We start from the raw sequence: 23,383 nt of genomic DNA on the forward strand, positions 1-23,383 counted from the left end.
GTACTGTGTTACAGGCTATCTAATACTAGGACTTTATAGCTTTTTAACTTTATGTAATACACAACTTATATTAAATATTGGCTATAATCAAATAGTTGCATGTTACATAAAAAATACAGTATTTTGTGGATTAAAACTAGAATGGTAATTAAGTATAAGGAGAAATAAACTTACAAGGATGACTTCTAAAGCTGGTAATATACCCATGTTTGACAAAGTCTTGAAAAAAGCATCTCTGTTTTGAGGTTGTAGCGTTTGGGAGAATGCACAAAATTCTTTTAAAAAGTTAACCTGAAATTAAGGAAAAGGGTGAGCAATCATAAAGGTGTGCGGTCCAGCTTCACGCCCTCTGCAATGTCAAATCTCTTATCAAATCTCTTACCAACTCCTGTCTTTTCTCCTCATCTGTTGCTTCATCTGTTAGTTGTGCAAATAAATCTGTCAGAAATTTTTCATCTTCCTGTGAAATCAAAGGATAAATTTAATCATGCTAATAGTAAGAATATACTTTTAAGATACTATTATAGAAGATATAAATTGTAATAACTAGAAAAGGGGAGATGGTATTGACAATGCTGTTTTTTAAAAGAAAAGAAAAAACTATTAAAGGATAAATTGGGCATTTATAAGGATATCCTTTGTATTTCGGCAAGGCTCTATTTCCTAAGGGCCACGTTATATTTTTCTAAGGGCCACGTTATAAATATTTTATGCTTTGCATTCTCTACCACAGCTACTCAATTGTTACCATAGGAAGCGGCCATAGGCAATGTCAGTGAATGAGTATGTCTGTGTTTAGATAGAACTTTATTTACAAAAACAAACATGGTTTATACACGCATCGTTTTCATAGGGTTTCATAACCTTACTTAACCTTAGAAGTTACGGTTCTATAACCTCTCAAATGAAGATAAAACTTCCTTCACATTTTAAAAACAGAAATGATTCAATTACTTAAAAAGCTAAATTCAGAACTTTTAAAGAAACATTATTTAAAGATTTGCACATACACAATAATTTAACACATAATCAAATTATTCTGAAAATGAGTCAAATGATACTCTTATAGGATACTAATCTGAGCATGTAAAAGTTAAAAAGTACAGAACTTGGAAACAACATATGTTGTCTTATTTTTACCTCTTTATAATTGAGACACGATTAAGAAATTTACCCAAAGCTCAATCACAGTTAGCAGGGAGGTGGGTAGAGCCTTCCTGACTGCCTGTTCAATTTTTTATGCCACTATTTTTAGTTAAAATTTTGTTTTAATTCCATACTACCACATCAAGTAGAAGCAAATTCAATAATACACGCCCTACAGTTAGGCCTATGAGTTATCTCCCATTAGTTTATAAACCCCATATTCACTACTGTAAGTGCCCAAGAAACATTTGTGATACTAAATTAGTTATTCCCACCTTTACTTCTACAATACATACGCCGTATCTCAAATGGCATCCAATATCAAGATCCAACTCAGATATAATATATCCCAAATAAAAATCTAATGATTAAAAAACAATCTCTGCACTGCTGCAAAGTATAGAGAATTAAGCATGCTCCACAGTATTACACAGAATATAACCAGTCAATGGTAAGGCTTATGACCATGTAAAAGATGGGTAAGAACCTGCTTTAATTACTCGTTGTCAAAAAATTTGTAAAACTCTTTCTTCACAGCAGCACTTTGGATATAAATGCTCAGCAACAAGAGAACAGAAGGACCACAGCGCTGGCAGCCAGCATTTTACAGAGCATACTGTAAGGAAACAAAACTTAACTTGAAATTATTCATATTTAATGAGTAAAACTGGCATTTTACCGGTCTGAAGCCCAAGAAAAACAAGTGACAGATCCCTGTGAAACAAAACAAACGAGAACCATGTGGAGCTAAATAGAAGGACCAACAGCACTCAGGACTATCCAAGGAAACCAGGAATCGAAACTACACCAGAACAAAGGATCTGTTAGGTAGCTGGCAAGAACTAGTTCCTTAGCAAAGAACAAATGAACATTAGTACCAGAACCCTCCTCCTTCCATTATCAATCACAATACACTATGTAGAGGAATACTGTTGTAGTTACCAAATTGTATTGCCTGTATCATTTTCTTAAATGAATGAAAAATAGGTCAAATTAGTCAACATGAACTGGACTTATCACTAGCTTCAGAAAAGCAGTTTTGGTAAAATTGACCTTTTTATTTGAATTCATGGGTGTGTGTGTGTGTACGTTGTATTATATATATGTGTGTGTATATATATGTGTGTGTATATTATATATATACGTGTGTGTGTGTGTGTGTATATATATATATATATAGTGACAAAACCGGGTCACTGAAAATATAGTCTTTCTAAAAATAGACAAAAATTATATTTACAGTTTTATTCATAACATATGCTACCAAGCAGCTCTTGCTGACATTTATTTGCTTCATTTTTTAATATAACAAATCCAGGTTCCAAATAATTATTTTATTTATAGATCTGGGGTAAGGTCTTATAGCTTTCAAATCACATCACATATATGTTACTATTACAATATTCTGGGTAGGAACAAAGCACACAGCAGGTATGCAACTCACAAATCTTGGCACTATGAAGACATATTTCAGTTGGACTAGACTAATTCATGCACCATGGGATAATTTACTGAGAGATTCTCTGACTTTGGGGCTGCTACAAATGCAGATTACCAGCCAGCTCAGAGATCTGGATTGTGTGTTTTGTGCAGAATCCAGGATGCATCCTAGGTAATTCTGATGCAAGCACCCTAACACACCACACCCGAGAGACTGGGCATACTATAAAAAGAAAATCTGGAGTTTACGTTTAATAGGCGATTAACAGATATTTAAAATAATACTCAAGAGTCTTGTATCATGTTCAGTGCTTTACAAGCATGCATCTTATTTAATCTTCAGATGACCTTATAGGGTAGATACTAATATCACCAACCTTAAGATTAGGAAGCTGAAACTTTTAAGAGATTAAGAAAGTTGCCCAAGTCACACAGCTATTAAGTAACAGGCAGAGCTGAAACTCAAATACAAGTCTAACCTCCCCACACTCTCATTCATTACAAAAGCATGTCTTTTGGAAGGGAGAGACACAGCTGTAACTTGCCAACCTCTGCTATATTCTCTTGACCCTAAAGCTAGACCTTTAGTAAATAATTACCCCAGAGTTCTCCAAATTTTATAGAATTTGTATTCTATATTTAATGACATATTTTTTGGCTTCTATTTTTTCTTTCTTGTTCCAATCTATTCCGTTTTATGCCTAATTGATAGTTTAATATCCCTAAAATTCTACATTCAATTGTTTCATTCAGATCCTTTCTCTATAATTTCTTTGAGCTAGATTTTTTAAAAAACCACCTTTATCATCCCTAATCCAAACACAACCTTCTGTGTTCTGCAGTATTATATATTATAATCTCTTGCAATATCACCAAAGTAAATACCTTTAGACAAAAAATAAAATTCAACTCATGTGCCTAAAGGAACAGAAATTTTTGCTGAAGGCAATGGGCATTTTTTTAAGCAGAAAAAAAAAAAAATGATCTAACTCACCTGTAACATACCAACAATTTCTACCTTATTGAAAAAAATAAAGGAGTGAAGTGTTGACAACATATTTTCTTCGAAGACTGAAGGGGTAGGTAAAACCATATCTTGTATATACTGAACTCTGTATGTCTGATGAATTTTTTGTTTCAACTCAGGATCTGATATGGGAATCACTTCTTTAAACTTGGCTGTTTTTGTTAGAAATTCCCTATGTTTTCGTGGTTGTGATAAAGCAGGATCATATTCCAAGCATCCAATGACGTCCATGATACATTCCTCAGAGAACATAACTTCAAAAAGAGCAGTTCGATTCAAGAGGAAGATGCCTTTGATAATTTCATACAAGTGGTGCAGTCCTTCAATATTTTCCAAATCCTCACACACATGAAAAAGCTCTAAGAGCTTTTTAATATAACCCTCATTTTCCAGTGCTAGTGCAAGTTTTTCACGACGCAGGGGAGAAGGTAAGGATGACGCCACAAGTTCTGCAATTTCCTCGAGACGACTTAATTCGCAAGACGGCAATTCTAAACCTGGTGACGACATGTCATCAAAACGCTCCTCTTCAGACTCATCCACAAGGTCCTGAGTGATGTCCACTGACGGGTCCTTTCCTTGAACCTGTTAAACAATATTTGTAACAGCTGAAGAAGTATAATCAAAGCAAATCTAAATGATATTCCTAGATATAAGAAACGTATAACAAAACTATAATGATTTCCAAGATTAGAACTTTCTTCAAACTTGACACAAATGCCTGCTTTTCTAAGCACATTATTCTATAAATAATACACTTTTAATTTTAAAGAAGTTCAAAGTTCAGAAATGTAATGAGCTTCCTCATAAATACAAGGTTTATCAGCAATGGAAACATTCTAACACCTGCTGAAGTATCGGTGACTGTGACTTAAGAGTGCCCTGCAGACCCATAATAAAGAGGCCTGATGGTAAAACACCCATTCATCAACAGACCAGGGCAAACCCCAGAAACATTCCTAGCATTATGCTATGGTACATCCATTAAACTCTTCAAAGTTTAAGTAAAATTCAAACAAATGCTGTGACCATAGAAAATGTGTATCACTGTAAGCAATAAGAAAAATATTTAATATCAGTTAATTTAGAAACCAAGGGAAAAGAGCATGTACAAACTGGCTTTGGACCAAAGTGGGTCACTGATTTGGTATAAATGCTGGTTGGCAGCCCAAAAATATGATTAAGAAAAACTGAGCTGGAAACAAGTGCACTCACATAAAAATAAAACCACACAAAAAGTAACTGCAACCTATATGTAGTAGAGCTATGCCCTAAGAATACCTGCTTAAAGTTAAGTAACCAAACCATGAAATTTTTCTTTCTACACATCCAGACCTTTACCTTTCATGATCCCCTAGAAGCTCTGAAGTTTGTCATAAATCCCAACCTTATGTCAGTGTAGGGGACTCTAATTATAAAAAGTTAACTTATAAGTCTTCACAATTAAATATAATTTAAAGTAAAAGAAACTTTTTACAAAAGGTCAGCGATATATTTCGCAATGAAATGAGTTTTGCTCTCTTGGCCCTATAATCTGACACTGGCATTAAACCAGCTCAAAAGGCCGAACTGAAAGGCAAAGGGATGGAAAAAATAGGCCTCATATGAAATGACCAACAAACTTAAACTGCTTAGAATGGTTAAGAGATGTTGATGGATATCAGAAGGGAAGAAGACCTGAACTAAGTCTTGAAATACGCTGCAAGGTGACACCATCTTGACCTTAATCCACTGGGCAGAAACACTAAAAGGAGGCCAGGCACATTCACAGCTTGTACCTGGCATGGTCTCAAGTTGGCTCTGGATTTTTGAAATTACATAAGATCTCACCACAGCTTTAGACTCCTAATATTCAAGCTATGGCTTTACCTATAGAAACATGGTAGGCGTCTGATTACAAAATCAAATGAAAAGGGATGAGAGCCTGTAACTGTACTGAAAATGATATCTTCTTGAGTGAACTCGCAAATATGAAGACTGAACAGGTAATCCAAAAAGGCCTGTGTTTAGGAATCTGATCTGCTTAGGGAAACAAGGTGAAACTCTTAAATATTTGACAAGTATGTTTCAGTCTTGCTTTCAGAACAGAAGCAATTTGAGAATGAAAATTTTAAAAGGAAACGAGGCAAAGCTAGAACAAAGAGCTTTCCTGGAGAAGGTAAATCTCAGAAGTCAATCTGGATATAAAGAAAACGAGAATGTGAAGACCGTAAAAGATGTGCAGTCAAGGTCATTAGTCATTGAGAAATGACATGTTGAACATGAACCGTGTAACTATATCAGAAAAGAACAACAAAGTAGGCACGATTCCCAGGAATGTTACTATAGAGAAAAGTATACAAGTACTACTAGTGTCCCAAGAGAAAATGAAGAATTTATGGTGTTACAGACTAAGGAAAAGTACAATAAAGGTCTGAGAATTTTAAAGACGACCCAGGCCTGACAGTAACAGACTGAATCCAGGTCTGAGTTAAATACTAGCCTAATGAAAGACTGTGTGCAGGGTGGGGCTGTTCATCTCAGGAAAGTGAAGAGGAAACAAGATTTGTGTGAATAACAGATACTTTCAGCACCACCCTGAGCTCATTAACTTCATCTCTTTCTACGGGAGAACTCCAAATGACAAAATCTAGAGGAATATGCCGTAGAAACAACTGTATGGGGCAGAAAGCAAAGAAAACATGAAGGCGGCATAAATACATCTATGTTAGTTTTTCACCTGTTAAGAGAAGGAAAGGGACAACTAAACAGGTTAATTTATGAAACACAACTGAGTAGAACAGTATAGCGGAAATAAACTCTGCAAGATAAGGAAAACCTGTGTCTCAAGAACACAGGCTTCTACAGTCTATTAAGGCAGTGGCTCTCAAATGTCATGGTTCTCCAGAGTCACCTGAAGCAGGCACTGACAGACAACTGCCAAGCCTGTTAATAAAAATGTACTGGGAAGAGAACCATGTCCATTTGTCATCTATGACTACTTTCTCAGTACAACAGCAGAACTGAGGAGCTAAACAGTAGCTAAACAGCACAGTTCACAAAGCCTAAAATATTTACTACCTTGCCCTTTAAACAGAGAAAATCTGACCCAGAAGGCTTATTAAAACTGCTACCTACCTAAAACAGAATTACTGGTACCTATTCATAGAGTTTTTACTTCAGCAGATCTGGGATGGAGGTCTCATAATTTGCATTTCTATCAGATCCCAGGTCATGCTCATTCTGCTGGTTTAAGGATCACACCTTGAGAACCAATGAATTAAAGAATCTGCTGAAAGTTATTTCTTCTCCAGATAAAATAAACATGAGGATAGAGAAAGTATCCTTAGAATATAATGGTCTATGAGTCTTTAAGAAGAGAAAACAGCTTGAGCCACTAAAGTGCATTATCAATGACCATTCACAAAAGATTGTGGAGATGTTACCACTAGACTGAGGTACTAGAACCACTAAGGAATTCTGGAATCAGCCGAGAACAAAAATGATGAAACTGAAGAGATAGTCAAGAGTGCCAAGAAATTACTGAACAAAGAGTAAGATGATCAGACTTCCATTTTAAAAAAGATACTCTAGCTGTGTAGATCTGGGATGAATGCAATAAACCAAGCAAGAAATGATGGGAGCTTAGTAAACCAACAGCAGTGAAAATGAAGATAAATGAATGCACTGAAGACTTAAGAGTTTAACGACTGAATGGACAGAGAGGATGAAGGAAGGATAAACATGTTTCTGACTTCAGCAACTGAATGGCATTTACTGAGACGAGAGAGAGAGGAGAATGAACAAATCTCAGTGAGTTTATGCTCAGTTTTAGACTACTGAATTTGAGATGCTAGTAGCACTCATGGAGGACAGCTCTGAAAGGCAGGTGAATATAAAACTCTGGAGTTCAGCAAAGTCTGGACTGGGTACACTGGTGTCAATAAATTGTGCTTTTCTATACATCAAGTTTTTCATAGACAGCACTAATCTATATGCAATGTATCTCTATGCATTTTAAAGTATAAGGCATTAGCTTAAAGCACAGCAAAAAACAAAATGCTTAAAATGAAAGCATGTTGATTTTCTACTTCTAAATTACCTGACATATCTTCTCCCAAATTTCATCACATCCAGCTTTTTCTTGAAAGCTGAGGGCCAAGTCATAATTTTCTGCTTCAGACCATACAATCAAAGTGTCCTTAAGAGAAAAAAAGAAGTCTGAATGATTAACATATATTATCACAAACTACTTTAAAGTAAAAGGCAAATGAACAAAACAATAGGGAAATGAGAACAGTACTCATTTTTACTTTTTGCAACATTGATATCAGTCATTTTCAATGTTCTTTTACACTTCACTTTATCCAATCTATAAAATGAAAACAATGTTCTCCTTAAGGAAAAGTTGAACCCATATGTGAAAGGCACTACAACTGAGCACACAATCCAAATGTATCAAAAGATATAAACTAAAATCACATCAGTTTGCTTGCACATTCAGTCACATTTTATGCTCTAGTCAAAACGCCCAAAGAGAAAGTCTGAGTATTTTAATAACAAGGCTATGTTAGGAGGATGGGATTAATAAAATAAACATAGCTCCTCCTCCTAACTGTCAGTATCCAGTGTTCTTTACCTGGGGCACTTGAGGCCCGGAACATCCTTGACATGATCAGTTAAATTTGTAATATGTGAGCATTTATCTGGACAGAGGTTTTTTTTTTTTTAACTTTTACCAACATTCAAGAAGCAAGATGCTCCTGCTGCTGCTGCTAAGTCGCTTCAGTTGTGTCTGACTCTGTGCGACCCCATAGACGGCAGCCCACCAGGCTCCCCCGTCCCTGGGATTCTCCAGGCAAGAACACTGGAGTGGGCTGCCATTTCCTTCTCCAATGCATGAAAGTGAAAAGTGAAAGAGACATTGCTCAGTTGTGTCTGACCCTAGGACCCCTTTCTTTTTCATACTGACTTTATGACAGTAAGTTTAATGAACAGTTTTTACTAAAGATGTCACCTCAGCAGGACTACAATCCCAATGGCAAGCCCACTCGGCATCTGCTGCAGTACAGGATGCATTCTACAGTACGCATGGTATAATACTGATGCGGTTTAAGGTATCTTTTCAAGCTTGCGTTAGTCGCTTAGTTGTGTCTGACTCTGCAGTCCTACAGACTGTAGCCCACCAGGCTCCTGTGTCCATGGAATTTTCCAAGCATGAATGCTGGAGTGGGTTGCCATTCCCTTCTCCAGGGAATCTTCCCAACCCAGGGATCGAACCTGGGTCTCCTACATTGCAGGTGGATTCTTTACCATATGAGCCAACAGGGAAGCCCTTTCAAACTTACTGACTATATAAAGAAAAATAATTCAAAGTGATTAATAAGTAACTGAAAAAAGCCATGCCAAGGTGAGCTGGGCATCTGGTTGGAATGATTAAGATTCCCGTAGTGAAGAGGAAACCCAACTGTATTTTAAGGTATCTTAGAGGATCTATTATTTCTTATCCTTTTTACTACCTTGGCAAGGGCACTTTATTGTACACAAACAGATCCCATGTTCAAAAATCTGTCTGCTAAACTTCATATAAATTCTATTCAATCATTTAACTATCAATCATGAGACCAATAATCTCTTACTAAATTAAAGTGATGCCAGCCAGAAGTAGATAAATGAGCCTCTAACTGGGTTGTGCAGCATCACTACAGGATAAATCCACAAGTCTTACTCAGAATTTTTAAAAAAAAGAACTCAAAGAGCCCTTTTTATTCTACCTTCAAGAACTTCTAGCGATCCCAGGCAAGCAGTCTGTTCCACAGTGACTGAGTAGCTATTCAAACTCAAAATAATTTACATTAACAGTGTAAGATCAACATGGAAGAAATTACTCAGTTGGGTGGCCTCCCTGAACCTCAGTTTGTCTTTAAATAAATGAGACAATACATACTGTTTTGAAAATTGGTAATAACATAAGATTCACTGGAAGAAGTCTAAAACCACTACCACATTAGGAATGAGTTTAATACAACTAGAAGCAACTGTTCTGCTACAGTGTATATTATGAATCACCTGGAGGAGTAATCAGGGCACAGCTAGAAATATGCCCTTAATGATCCATTTAACAAATTTTTAAGTTTGAAAATTTTTAGGCTGCTCCTCTGTTTTCCTTGAAGAGCCTAATTTTCACCAAATCATCTTGCTTATCATCCAACAACCTATAGGTTAAAACATATAGATTTGTTCATTCATCCTCAAAACAGATTCAGTCTTTTCTTTTTCTAAGGATGTGCTTTTACTCTTCAGCTGACTGAAACCTCAAAATGTGAATTTAAGTATCGAACATCGAAATCAAATACTCTAGCCTCCAGCCATTCCCATAGAACTTGAAAGTTTTCTTAAGAACAACAAATACAATAGTGTTAATAGACCATTAAACCATCAAGAAAATATTTCATATTGTACCAATGCTTGCTGGACAAATAAAACACCATTAAATAAACTTAGGAATAAATATCAAATTTCCTGTGTATTATCTGTGTGACCTCAAGCAAGTCACAACCTTTAGGCATCATCTAATGTGTAAAGTAAAACTAACTTCCCTCTAATAGTATTTTAATGGTCAATGAAAAGCACTTTATATAATTCATTTATAAATATATATATAAATGTGTTGGTAATATTTTTAAAGTTATTTTATATCTGTACCTTCAGAGCAATGAGAAGACTGATAATAATTTCAGTGGCTTTGTAGAGAACTCAGTATTATCTATCTGTATATTCTGAATACATACCAATTTTGGTGATAGTGCTTGTAGGCATTGAGAGATTTACTTTCAGATATCTCTTGCATCAGAAGGGTACAAGACAGTTTACTCAAACTGAAAGTTCTTAAAAAACTGTTACATCATTATAAGGTCCTACTCAGGCTATGTAAGAAATCAGATTCATATTTATACCAAGTCGCTGTATAGAGATACGAATGTTCCTCCTGCACTACTAGCATTCACAACAGCAAAGAAAGGAGCTGATTATTCTACCAGTGGTCACTTTTTAAATTCTCTTTAGGAGAGAAAACTGAGTTATTTTAGATGTAACTTGTGAGAAATAAGGCTCAAATATCTGGAACTGTATTTTGGAATTAGATAGGCAAAACATGTAAACTGCTCCAATTTTTCATGGTAAGGAATCAGATGGTAAATTTTCATTTAATCATCAAACTGAGACGATAATATTCAAGATACAGCACAACATCTTCAAAATTTTACCTGTTGTTTCTGGTATGCAGTATTTGGATTTATTTTGGATTCTAAAAGTAGAGAACCTAGGAAAGAGGGGGGAAAAACACATTCCATTATGTAACTGCAAAGCAGCAACACTGTATTATTCCCTTACATACACACATTTCCTTTTTGAAGGTCTGATGCGCATACAACTTCATACAGGAAATATTACTTTAAAAAAAATACGACTTTAAATGTAATAGCCTATAACCCAAGAAATGCTCACTTCAACATGTTTACTTTTAACAGGACAGACACAATCAACTAAAGAATGAGTACTGGATGCTAATAGAGATCTAACAAACTCCTGAGCAGCAAAGGTAGTGAAATAGCACAATGTGAAGCCAGATGATCTGGGATTAAACCTCTGATATACACCAATAATGAGAGAAATGCAAATAAAACATGCAAATTAGCATTATAAATAAAATCTGGCTAAAATAAGAATTTACTGATAAAAGTCTGAAAACATCAGGGATGATTCATTGACCAAGTACATCCCCAAATTGTGATTCACCTTCAGAAAATCTTATATTTTTGTTTAATACAGGAATCACCAAACTTCTCCATCTTCAAACTATCAACTTACTTCTCAGAACAAGCAAATTTGCACATATCTGTTTTTCCCCTGGCAGTATCACAGTATCATAAGACTCAGGGTATTAGACCAAGTGTTCAGTTATATAAATATATACACACATACACACTTTATCAAGTTCCTTTCCATCATGATTTAATCATAGGGTGAATATAGTTCCCTCTGCTATACCGTAGGACCTTGCTGTTCACTCATTTTATATGTAATAGCATCTGCTAACCCCCGACTCCTAGCCCATCCCTCCTCTCCCTCCCCTCTCTTGGCAACCGCAAGTCTGTTCTATTAATCTGCTTCATAGAAAAGTTCATTTGTATCATATTTCAGATTCCACATATAAGTGATATCATATGCTGCTTGTCTTTCTGTTGGAGTTACCGTCATTTACTATGATAATCTCTTCAATCCGTGTTGCTGCAAACGGCATTATCTCACCTTTTTTTAAAAATGGCTGAGTAGTATTTCCATTGTATATACGACCACATCTTTATCCATTTACCCTTCTACGAACAAGTTGTTTCCATGTCTTGGCTATTGTAGATAGTGCTGCAATGAACACTAGGGTGCATATCCTTTCCAATTATAGTTTTCTCCAGTTACATGCCCAGGAGTGGGACTGCAGGATCATATGGCAACTCCATTTTTACCTTTTTTTGGGAAGAACCTCCATATTGTCTTCAGTAGCCGCTGCACCAATTTGCATTCCCACCAACCGTGGAGGGGGTTCCCTTTTCTCCACACCCTCCCCAGCATTTACTGTTTGTAGATTTTTGATGATGGCCATCCTGCTTGGTGTAAGGTGGTGTAGCTTACCGGTGTGTTTGCATCTCTCTAATTAGCAATGTGAGCATCTTTTCTTGTGACTGTTGGCCATCTGTACGTCTTCACAAAGAAAATTTAAGACTAGATTTCTACCTCTCTGCCTGGAGAGGTATAAACTGTGTTTAAGCTGGAATCAACCAAATCCAGTTTAAAGACAAGTTCTGGCCCAAAATACTTAAGAAGCATTTTCTCTGCAGCTGTCTCTCATCCAAGGCTTTCATCTTCTATTACATTTAACAATTGTTTTATCCATTCTAAATAGTGGCCAGACACTTGAGAAACAGGTGCGCTAACATTTACAAATTGAACTACCTCTGCTTTAAATTCATTTACTAATTTTGATACTGTCCTGTGTTAGTAATTTACTGACCCTTCACTGCCATGTACTCATAATGATGCTAAATGGTACTGAATATATACAGTAAAATATCAGCATTTGCCAAGTTAAGGTGACTTAATTTGCAAACACCCAATTTAAAAATGTGCAATGGTTCTGAATAGATACTTCTCCAAAGAAGATGGCAGTAACAAAAGATGCTCAACATCATTATTCCTTAGATAAATGCAAATCAAAAGCAAGAAAAGAACCATTTCACATCACTTAGGAAGCCTACAATCAAAGACAGATAATGACAAGAGCTGGCAACCGTGTGGAGAAATTGGAACCTCAAACATTTTTCTTGTGGGTATATAAAAAGGCATCTACTGAAGTTTGGCAGTTCCTCAAAATGTTAAGAGTTACCAGCAATTCCACTCCTAGGTATATACAGGAGAAATGAAAACACGCCCACACAAGTACGTGTACATACATTCATAGAAGCATTATTCATAATAGCAAAAAACCGGAAACAATCCGACGGTCCAAATACTGATGACTGGATAAAGTGAAATACTATTCAGCTATACAAAGGTATCAGGTTCTGACCCATGCTATAACAGATGAACCTTGAAAACATAAGTGAAAGAAGCCAGTCACAAAGGACCACATATTTTAGGGCTTTGTTTATATGAATTGTCCAGAATAAGCAAATTTAGTGGATCTGCAGATTAGTGGCTGCTTAGGACTGGGAGGAAGGGGGAACAAATGGGTGCTAATGGGTACATGATTTCTTTTAGAGGACAAAATGTTCTCTCACTGTGGTGATAGTTGCATAACCCTGTGACTATACCAGAACATACTGAATTATACATCTAAAATGAGTCAATTAGCTGGCATGTGAATTGTGTTACCAAAAAACCCCCTAAAGTGTAAATATTCATAGGATGGAATTCCATATAGCATTGTTAATGAACCAAATATATGTAAATGCAATAATGTATATGAATCTTACAAACATGAATGAAAGAAGCCCCAGACAAATGTATATCCCATAAGTCCATTTACATAAAGTTTAAAAAGTGCCAAATATTAATCTATGGTGTTAGAAGTTAGGTTTATTGCGGGGAGGTGGGAGAGATGGTGACTGGAGAGAGACATGAATCAGGCTTCCAGAGTGCTGGTCATGAAGTTTTTTGTTTTTTTAAGAGAAGGGGTAAAACAACACATGGCATGGGGGCTGCACTTCAAGTTGTGATTTCAAGAAACACATACCTGATTTGGCAGCTGCTAAAATACAGCACCAGCATTGGTAAAACTGTTATTTTTTAAGAACCAGTTTCCATCCCCAGCCTCTTTTCATTTGTTTCAAAACTCTCAGTAATGTTACAACATTAGGAGGACTAGAAAGGAAAAGCCAATTACAAATTATCTGCAGTTTGAAGTGTTCCCTTCCAAAGAGCTGGCTAAAGCAAGGATAAGCACATACCAGAAGCTTCAGGTGTTAGTAAGTTTTTCTTTCTTCTGGGGCATTCAAGATTCAGGGGAAGTATCTCTCCTAAAACCCATTTCAGCCATACCTCATGGTTTCAGTCTAAGATACAACTTTATGTAGTCCAGCTCTGGTCCCCAAGTACCATGTTCCCTAAGATGTCAGTAGGTTGTAGAGGCTGGACCATGGAAAGCAACCTTTTAATTGGGAGGCTAAGCAAGATAAAATGGAAAGACATCATGCTGACGTATGGCAGGAACCAACACAATATTGTAAAGCAATTATCCTTCAATTTAAAATAAATAAAAATAAATTAAAAAAGAACTCAGACATATTTCTAGTTTTATTCCTAGCCCATCTATTAGGTTCCCCACCCCCATCTCTCAGTTCCTATTGGATCAAGTTACAAGCACTTATCCAATCAACCGAAAAAGAACCAGTTGAGTGTCAACAGGTACTTACAAAAATCTTTCCCTCAACAAGTTTGCTACCAGTTGCTACAACACATGGCATGGAGGCTGCACTTCAAGTTGTGATTTCAAGAAACACATACCTGACTTGGCAGCTGCTAAAACAAAGCACCCAGCATTGGTAAAACCATTATTTTCTAAGAACCAGTTTCCATCCCCAGCCTCTTTTCATTTGTTTCAAAACTCTCAGTAATGTTACAGCGTTAGGAGGACTAGAAAGGAAAAAACAATTACAAATTATCTGCAAAAACAATTACAAATTATCTGCAGTTTGAAGTGTTCCCTCCCATAGTGCTGGCTAAAACAAGGATAAGCACATACCAGAAGCTTCAGGTGTTAGTAGTTAGTAAGTTAGTGAGAACAGTAGTTCCATCCTAATAATAAATGAGTGTGGAAGGGGATGCAGAGTTCAACTGTAGGTGAGAGGTATTTATCATGGTAGCAGAAATAATAAGGGGAGAAAGAAGAGAATAATCCTTAACAGGAGATCTTAAGCAAGATCAAGGGAGTTAAAGGAGACATGTGCTTTTGATAATGGATAGATTCAGCATATATATCTTAATAACTGAATCACATACGCAAAACAGCTCCTCACCCCAATTTGGGAAACATATTCATCCTCTCCAATGAAACAGATGCCTTCCTTTATCCTCCAAGGGAAATTTCATTCTCACCACCCCACTACGATACCATCTCCCCACACATCTGAGAAACCTTACATAGTTGAGAAAGACACTCTTACACAGACAAGAGAAAGACAAGCCTAGAGAGCAAACCCCAATATCAAGACTTGAAAAAGGCCTTCCCACTTGAATGACTCAGAAGGAAATAGGGAAATGCAAAAATAAGAGAGATGGATGAAGCTAAGGGGAATGCATCAATTAAAGCTGTCATTGTAGAATCTATCCAGCAAAATTAACTACCCTCAGGTGAACTAAAGAATACTCCTGCACAGCAAATGCTTGCCAGTCCATCCCAAAGTCCTGATGCACCCGCAAGTCAATATTTCTGCATATATATACTTCAAAAAATAAAAGAGGGTCCTTAACTCTCATTTATTATTATCAAAACTGAGTATCAGCACAACCCTTTTGGAGGGTCATTTATCTTTATCTATGAAGCTTTTAAACACATATTACTCTTTAGTCCAACAATCCTTCTAGGAAATTATCCTACACCCTGATACAAGTGCCAAGCGTATGAATAAAGATGTCATTAGCAGTGTTTGTAAAGGTTAAAGAAAACTAGAAACAATGTCTGTGCCAGCTATACTCAGAATGTGGGGCTCTCAAAAGGCCTAGAATATCAAAACTATTTTCATAATATTACTAAGAGATTAGTTGCCTTTTTCATTCTTATTCTCTCAGTGTGTCTGTACTGATACTGCAACACACTGAATGCAGAAGTAGAAAAGAACCCTTAAAAAAAATTAAGCTGGACATTAAAGGGATATGTAAAAATGTAAAAGAAAAGACTTTTGAAGTCAGCTTTAACGCGGTAAATACTGATATTTTTTGTTTAAACATAAATAAAGCTTTTAGAGGTCCTCAGTTTTAATACATTAAAGGTATCCTAAGGGAAAAAATTTGAGAAATGCTACTGTGTCAATAATGCTATACTTTGTGAATACTATGCTGATTTTAGATGAGATGAAACTGTATGAAAAAGTGAAAGTGTTAGTCAATTTGTATATCCTGACACAAACAGATGTCCCAAATATACTGATAAAAAGGAGATCTATACACTCAGGAAATAGGAAGGGGAAATGCCCACTCATAACATAACAAAGACAATCACGGGTAAAGCTGTCATGGACTGACAGCAAGAAAAAGTGACCATAAAACAGTACAACTATGAGTATAAATAATTAAGTCATTAAAAAATGTTCCCTCTCTACTCCACATCCTGGGTCTCCTACAAAATAAAATCTGAGAACTTCTCTAGTATTCTGTTGCAAACTCCCAACACAACCCTATCAAAACGAAACACACACCTTCAGGGATAGGGGAGAGCAGTTAGCACACGCGAAAGAACTGAAATGAGAGAACGCAAAACTGGTGCCTGCAGTATGGACCCAGCTTGGGACAGTTTGTTTAAGCCCCAGTTCTAGAAACATACTCACACAACATGTCCGTGCTCGGTCGCCAGGCTTCTCTGTCCATGGACTTTTCCCTACAGGAATACTGCAGCAGGTTGCAATTTCCTACTCCAGGGGACTGGCCCCACCCAGGGACTGAACCTGCATCTCCTATGTATCCTGCATTACAGACAGGATTCTTTAACCACTGGGGAATAATTCATGCAAATCTTTTAAAACAGAAAGATTTTATATTAAAAAAAAAAATCTAGGTTTTTGGCTGGGTACAGGAAAAAAAGACCCCAAAACTATTCAATCAAAGAACCAATGCACCAAGACTTAAAGTTAGAAAAATAATACCTCTCAGGGTTGCTTTTGAATATTAACTGAATATATAGTGCCTGAACCAGAACCTAACACATAACCAGCACTCAATACTCTTTTTAATAGCATGATCAGAATATCATTTCCCTGGCATCACTTTATTTCTGAATAGTAGAAAAATTAGTATTGATAACAATGATCTAGAAACACATTATGAACAAAAGACTAAGCATCACAGGCTCATTGTACTGTTTAAGAAAAACATTCTAGTATACAATATTTAGGAAGACTTTCAAATCTTCTGTTATACAGTTCAATTTAGCTGGAAAATTCACTTGTTCAAAAGGTATCAAAGGGAAGACCAAAAATCTCACCTGGATAGGAGATTAGTGTAATGCTTTAAACTTATAGTAGATCTGTGTTTCAGGTCCCTCCCACTCAATTTTGTGGACTACAAAGGCACTTAAAAACTAAAATGAAAGCTCAAGGAAAAAAAACTCAGTAGTGTTACATTAAGAGGTCTCACACCTCTGTCAGCCTTCCACACTCTCCACCCCAGTTATATATACACAACATAGCTGATGCCCTGAACTCAAAAGTTATCACATGCAACAGATGATAACTAAAGGCTTGATTATCCTAAGCCTATTAATTTTCCACAATGCAGGACTACCTACACAAGAGAAAAAGAAAGTGCATTTAAATCACGTTTTCAAAGTGAAATAGTTCTCCCACTGGATTCTTCGTGGTAGCTAAATTTTGAAATCCTTACTGTTACAAGACCATATACTACCTTACTGATTTATAAGAATAACATAGAAAATGCTGATTCTATCTCTGCTCATTTCTCACCACAGCAGCCAAAACAAAACAGACTTTCCTACCCAAAGTGTTGACCTCTTCTCCTATTTATAGGAGAAGAGGCAGGTCTATCTGTAACCAAGTTCTATCAAGGTAGAAGCATAGGATTCCAATTTTCACCATTTCAGTGCTACCCTGAACAAAACATTTCCTTATGTCTCATTTCTTCAGGCCTCAAGTAACAGTGAAAATTAAATCTTTGTAACTCTGAATAAATAAATCAGAACTTAAACTATTAATATAAATTATTAAATGATTAATTAAATATTAATAAAAGTTATCGATTTTATTAATATTAATTACAATTATTTAAATATTAATTTAAACTATTGGATGTAAAAAAACATAAAACTTAAAGTAAAAAACATAAGAACACTATTCTTGATGATTGGCAAGTAATCCAGAACAAAGAGTACTGATGTGATTTTATGTTGAAAGACATCCTGCAGTATGTGAAGAAATTCCCATTTCTTTATCAATTCTAAAATTGGTAGGAGATGGTAAAAATCATAATGGCAAAAAAGAATGATTTGAACATAAAATGAGAGAGTAAGCAACAAGCTAATAGGTACAGCATAAACTGGAAGAAAATACACTAATCTTTACTGAAGATGAAAACTTACAAGTACATGGTTATGATAAAACCTGAGAAATTAGGTAATCTATCTTTGTTTTTAAAAAAGGATACATTCCAACAACCTATTTTGCTAGTAGGAACCTATTAAATAAGGATGCAAATCAGAAAATGGGCTCAGTAGCTAGTGGGATATCTCTCCTCCAAGGGAAAGTGAGCTACAGATCGTCAAGCCAACTCAGCTTCACAAGGGAAGGGCACATTTGCCCAGAACGACATGGACTGACAGAAGACACAAGTACTTCCATTCAAAAACTGCCTTAATTTTCAGGTAAGTCTATAAGCTCCTCTAACAAGATAAATGACTCATATGGAAAACCAGAAATAACTTTCCATAAAAAGAAAATTCTGAATTATCCCGTATGGCAAATGAGGGAAGCCCACAATAATGGATAACCTAAGCTAGCAGCCAATGCAAAAATTCCCACATGTGGCTTGAAGACAAACTACAGCTTGAAATATCGTTAGGCTAAAAATTTGTCTTCATTTCCTTTGATAAAACTTGGGTCTAAGTATAAAGCAGCAAATGCAAGTAAACAATAATATGGGTGTTTCAAACACACTGTAAACAGTTAACGATGTTAATTAAATAGTTGATAATACGAGTTTCAAGTCATAGTCTAGAAATCTCATTCAATCTGATACCTCTCCCCGACCTCAGTTTGAACACTGATCTTCCTTGCTTTTCAATTAACCTAGCTATGTGATCTTTGGTTCTTTAGCTTCTCTAGGCCTCGGTTTCCCAATCTGTATACATGGCTAAAAATAGTACCTACATCAGAAAACACCAGAAGATACATGTGGCACAGAGCAGACACTCAGTAAAATTTGACTATTATTCCTATTTGGAGTTTTCCTGTTAGAAAAAAGAATGATCAAAAAGTTATTTATAAAAGATTCACAAATATCTTGGGATTTTGTAAGCCTACTCTTGGATTTAGTTTTCCTAATAACTTATAAATTGAACAAGGGCACAAAGATTCTTATATTATTGTGTTAAGAGTATGATTCCCTGATAATATGACAATAGGACTTAATGCTTTAAAGTACTTTAAACAAAGGACTCTGTATGAGTACAATTAAACACAGGATGTGAAGCCACCTCTTATTTTAAATTATTATGAGATTTCAAAGAATTCATCTCGAATCTACACATGCTTTCATCTTAAGTTAACCAAACCTATAAAGCCTATACTTTCCAACTCATCACATAAAAAGTTTTCCAAACAAGCAAAAACACAGAACTTAGAATAGTTGGTTATTATGTGATAGTCATACACCAAAGTAAACTAACACTCCACATTCAAACTTGTATTTTAAGAGGCAAGTAACATAGGCCTCAGAAATATATACCCAATGAATTCAAAACCCTTTAAACGCCTCCAAGAAAAAAGTTTTTCTCCGCTTTTAGTTTGGAGGAGCCTTATAAAGAAACCTGTGGGCAATATACTCCAAGTTACCATTTTTCTTTCAATTCAAATTGAAAAGCAATGTCCCTGCAGTCAATTATAGAATGGTGAGCCTTATCTGTTCCAGGGAACTAGAGTTCTGGCTAGGAAGTCCAATTAAAATTCCTTAAAATGAGTTTGTAGTAATTCATTTACAGAACTACAATCATAAACTAAGATAGTTAGCTACCATAAAACTATGGAATATTGTTACAAAACAGGTTTTCAAATTGAGAGGAAAAATTCTGAAAAAAGCTTTACCCCATGTGAACTTTTTCTTTAAGGGAAATTCACGGTATGACACCGGGGGAAGTGGCAATCCCTGAAAAGTTAAGTCTTTAAAAATGTGAAAAGCTTATCTTCAAACAACTTGGTCTTTGAACCTTGAGGGCTGTTTCAAAATCTGTGAAGCTTACGCACCACTGGGGCAGAATCGAAAGGTTCTAGAGAGACTTGCCAACTTCTCCCCACCTGTTAACTAAACCAAACTCAAAAAGCTCCGATAATATGACTCCACACTTGCGGAACGTTTACACAGTGAAACTACACACAAAAATCTTCATTTCTAATGAAAAAGACAACTAGCACTGGGGAACACCCATCTATCTTCTTACGCAAAGAAATATTTTCTCTGCCTAGTGCAGAGTTGCCAGATCCATGAACCAGCGCTCCCAACCTGCAACAGGATCGGAAAGATGCAGGAGTAACGTGTTTGGGCGGGGGGCGGGGGGAGTACAACACAATATTCCTGTTCCAAAGAGCGAAACTGATAAGAACTCTCTTAGCTCCGAGAAAAGTTTCATGCCTGCTCTACAGATGGATGAACTAAGGCAGGAAATCGGTTTAATCAGTACCTTTCTCAAGGTCACTCTGGTGCACAGGAACGGCCCGCTCCGGGCTCCCGCGCCCACGTCCCCGATCTCGCCACACTCCCAGGCGGCTCCGCTCAAACGCGCCCGGTCCGCTCGCGCCCGCAAGTGCGCCCGGGAGCTCAGAGACCTAAACACTCTCCAGGCAGTTCCGGGAGGGCAGTGGTGCCGGGGCCCGCTCTGCTCCGAGAAGGCGGCAGCTGCAGCCCCAGCCGCCCCCTTCGTCCTCCCAGGGAGCGGCCCAGGGGTTCCAAAGAACCGGGGAGGTGGCCCAGGGACGCCGGGGAGACGAGGGATTCACTCACCGTCACTCTCGGCCCTGACAAGCAGAGACATGCCCTTCAGGCGCTCCACGTAGCCGGACGACACATGTCCGGTGCCCCGGTCGTCCCACTGCCGGTCCTCGTTGAGGGTGTAAACCTTCACCCGACGCCGGGTGTCGGTCATCTTGCCGCCTGGGGGCCTGGCCCCGCCGGAGTCGCCCAGGAAGGGGGTCCGGAGAAGGCGGGAGCACGCCCGCGAGCCGAGGGCCCCTCGGCCTCACTGCCGCTGCTGGCCGCCCCGGAGCCGCGATGCCGCACGCATGGCCCGCCGCGGGGCCGAGTTCTGGTCCCCGCCTTTCCTAGCCTCTGGCTCCTCGGCGCTATTGTCCAGGCCCGGGGAGCCCTGCCGCCCCAATCGGGGCGCGCAGCGCTTCGCAGCTTCCCGCCCTGCCGCGCTAGGAACTCGAGGCGCCGGTCACTGCCCTGCTCCCGCCTCCGCCATGATCTCAGCCAAGCCGCTTCCCGCGCCGCCGCCGCCTCCTCAAGCCGCCGCCGCCATGTTTTCCTTCCTTATACCTGGCCCTGCCACCGCAGCCGGAGGTTGTGCTCCGCTCGTCTGCTTCAAATGTCCGAAGCTGACGGGCGCCAGGCACCGCTGCAACTGCTACCACTGCGCGGAAGACTCCAAGAGCTCCCAAGCACACGAGCGCTTCTGGCTACTGGGAGTCCCTATCCCTCCGCCGCCGCCGCCGCCTCTTCCGTCTTCCTCACCGAGCCAAAGCCGCCGCCATCTTGGTTCGCCCCTCAATAGTGGCGCGCGGGGCCACCCAGGCAGCGGCTGCAGGGGCGGCCCGTTGGCCCCACCATTTAAAGAGACAGGAACGAAGCTGTGAGTCTCGCAGCGGCGGAGGCCTCGGATGGAGGTGGGAGGCGGGCCCCGGGTTGCCGAGGTGGCGGGAGCGCAGGGAGCGGAGGAGGCGGAACGCTGGTCGCGCCGGTGACGAGCCGGGTCTCCCTCGCGCTCCCCGCACGCACCGTCGTGCGAGCGCAGGGCGGGTGTGCGTCCGTCGCGCCCTGTGTTCGTCATCAGCCGCTCGGGATTCGAAAGGGCGTGGAGGCCGCCTCTGGCCGCTGCGCGTTGCCAGGCTTTTTGCCCGCGAGGCGCTCTGGGTCTGGGGTTCTGGAGCCCGCAGCTGTCTTCACCGGTGGCTCGCGGTCCAGACGCCGATCCCGGCGGGCATCAGGCGGCTTAGGCCTGGGGTCCTCCCGCGCCCGCCCGCCTCCGCGAGTATCCTGTCCGAGCCGCCTTTGGGGCTGGACTGGGCACCCGGCGCGCAGAGGTCGGTGGCGCCGGAGCCTTCTGGCCTCGGGCCCTTTTCCTTTGGGAAGAAATAGAAAAGTTCTTAGGCCGGGAGGTCAGCCGCCGGTCCTGGGCATTGCTGTGGGGCAAACACTGCTGTGCGAATCTGGGGCCCTGGGGCAGTTTTCTACTTCTGGTTGTGGGACCAAGCTTGAAATCACAGGTCTAGACCCTCCACTTAAAATAGCTGCTACCTCTGTTCCTCTGTCCTTTGTCAGAATTGTTTTCTAACTCTTCATGTTGCGAAAAGAACTTAACGGTTTTACAGAGACAAATGGGGTACTGTATAATCATACTGAGTAATTTTCAACGTTCAGTGTTGAATCTGTTAATCTTCACGGAAGAATGACGTTCTCATTCCTATGATACAAACAATAGCCACCATTTTACAGGGCTTTTTACTGTTTGCCGGGCCGTCTAGGTCATTGCTGGCCGCTGGGGGGAAAATGTGAGTTTCATATGTAGCTTTACGGTAGCCACTTCTTTAAAAGTATGAAGCAACTGCTGAAGCATGTGTTTTTAATGTGTTAAGAAAAAAATACCTGCCATGCCAGTTCTGCAAGATTCCAAGCATTAGCCACTGCAGTGTACCCAAGACAGTGCACCCTGAGGGGAATTCAGGATGGGGAAAAACGGCAAGTATTGTGTGCTTTGGATTCACTGGCCCCAAGAGAAATAAGATATACATATCTATGGAAAATTTTCTATGACCACCAGATTCTAACATCTTCCCCAAAGTAGAAAAAAGCACTAAAATCATTAACCCAAGATGTCTGTTATTTGTGATTTACAGTAATCTTTTTATGCTTCACTAGGAATGTTTTTCCTAGCAAAAAGTTTGTATATATTCCTGGCTCCTCCCTTATTACTTTGGAGCAGTATCTTAGCGCTAAGAGCCTGTTGAAAGGGCTATATATCAGTAAGGTCTCTGAATAGAACTTAACTCACAACTTTTACACGGTGTCTTTTTCAGTTGACAG

The 23,383-nt window shown here is 38.8% G+C and overlaps 1 protein-coding gene across 3 annotated transcripts in view; it reads right to left on the reverse strand.

Annotated features, from left to right (window-relative positions):
- Positions 1 to 21,227, reverse strand: part of PPP4R3A (protein phosphatase 4 regulatory subunit 3A) — a 33,992-nt gene extending 12,765 nt beyond the window's left edge. For 2 of the 3 annotated variants that reach the window (XM_068991476.1, XM_068991475.1), the window contains exons 1-6: positions 21,086 to 21,227; positions 10,858 to 10,913; positions 7,695 to 7,793; positions 3,581 to 4,198; positions 383 to 460; positions 175 to 291 (exon numbers count right to left, since the gene is read on the reverse strand). In XM_068991476.1, the coding sequence (XP_068847577.1) occupies positions 175 to 291; positions 383 to 460; positions 3,581 to 4,198; positions 7,695 to 7,793; positions 10,858 to 10,913; positions 21,086 to 21,227 (1,110 nt within the window). The remainder of the gene's footprint in view (positions 1 to 174; positions 292 to 382; positions 461 to 3,580; positions 4,199 to 7,694; positions 7,794 to 10,857; positions 10,914 to 21,085) is intronic. The other variant, XM_068991477.1, reaches the window with a different exon arrangement.
- Positions 21,228 to 23,383: the final 2,156 nt, after the last annotated feature.

Source organism: Capricornis sumatraensis, chromosome 19 (assembly GCF_032405125.1).
Source record: "Capricornis sumatraensis isolate serow.1 chromosome 19, serow.2, whole genome shotgun sequence".
NCBI lineage: Eukaryota > Metazoa > Chordata > Mammalia > Artiodactyla > Bovidae > Capricornis > Capricornis sumatraensis.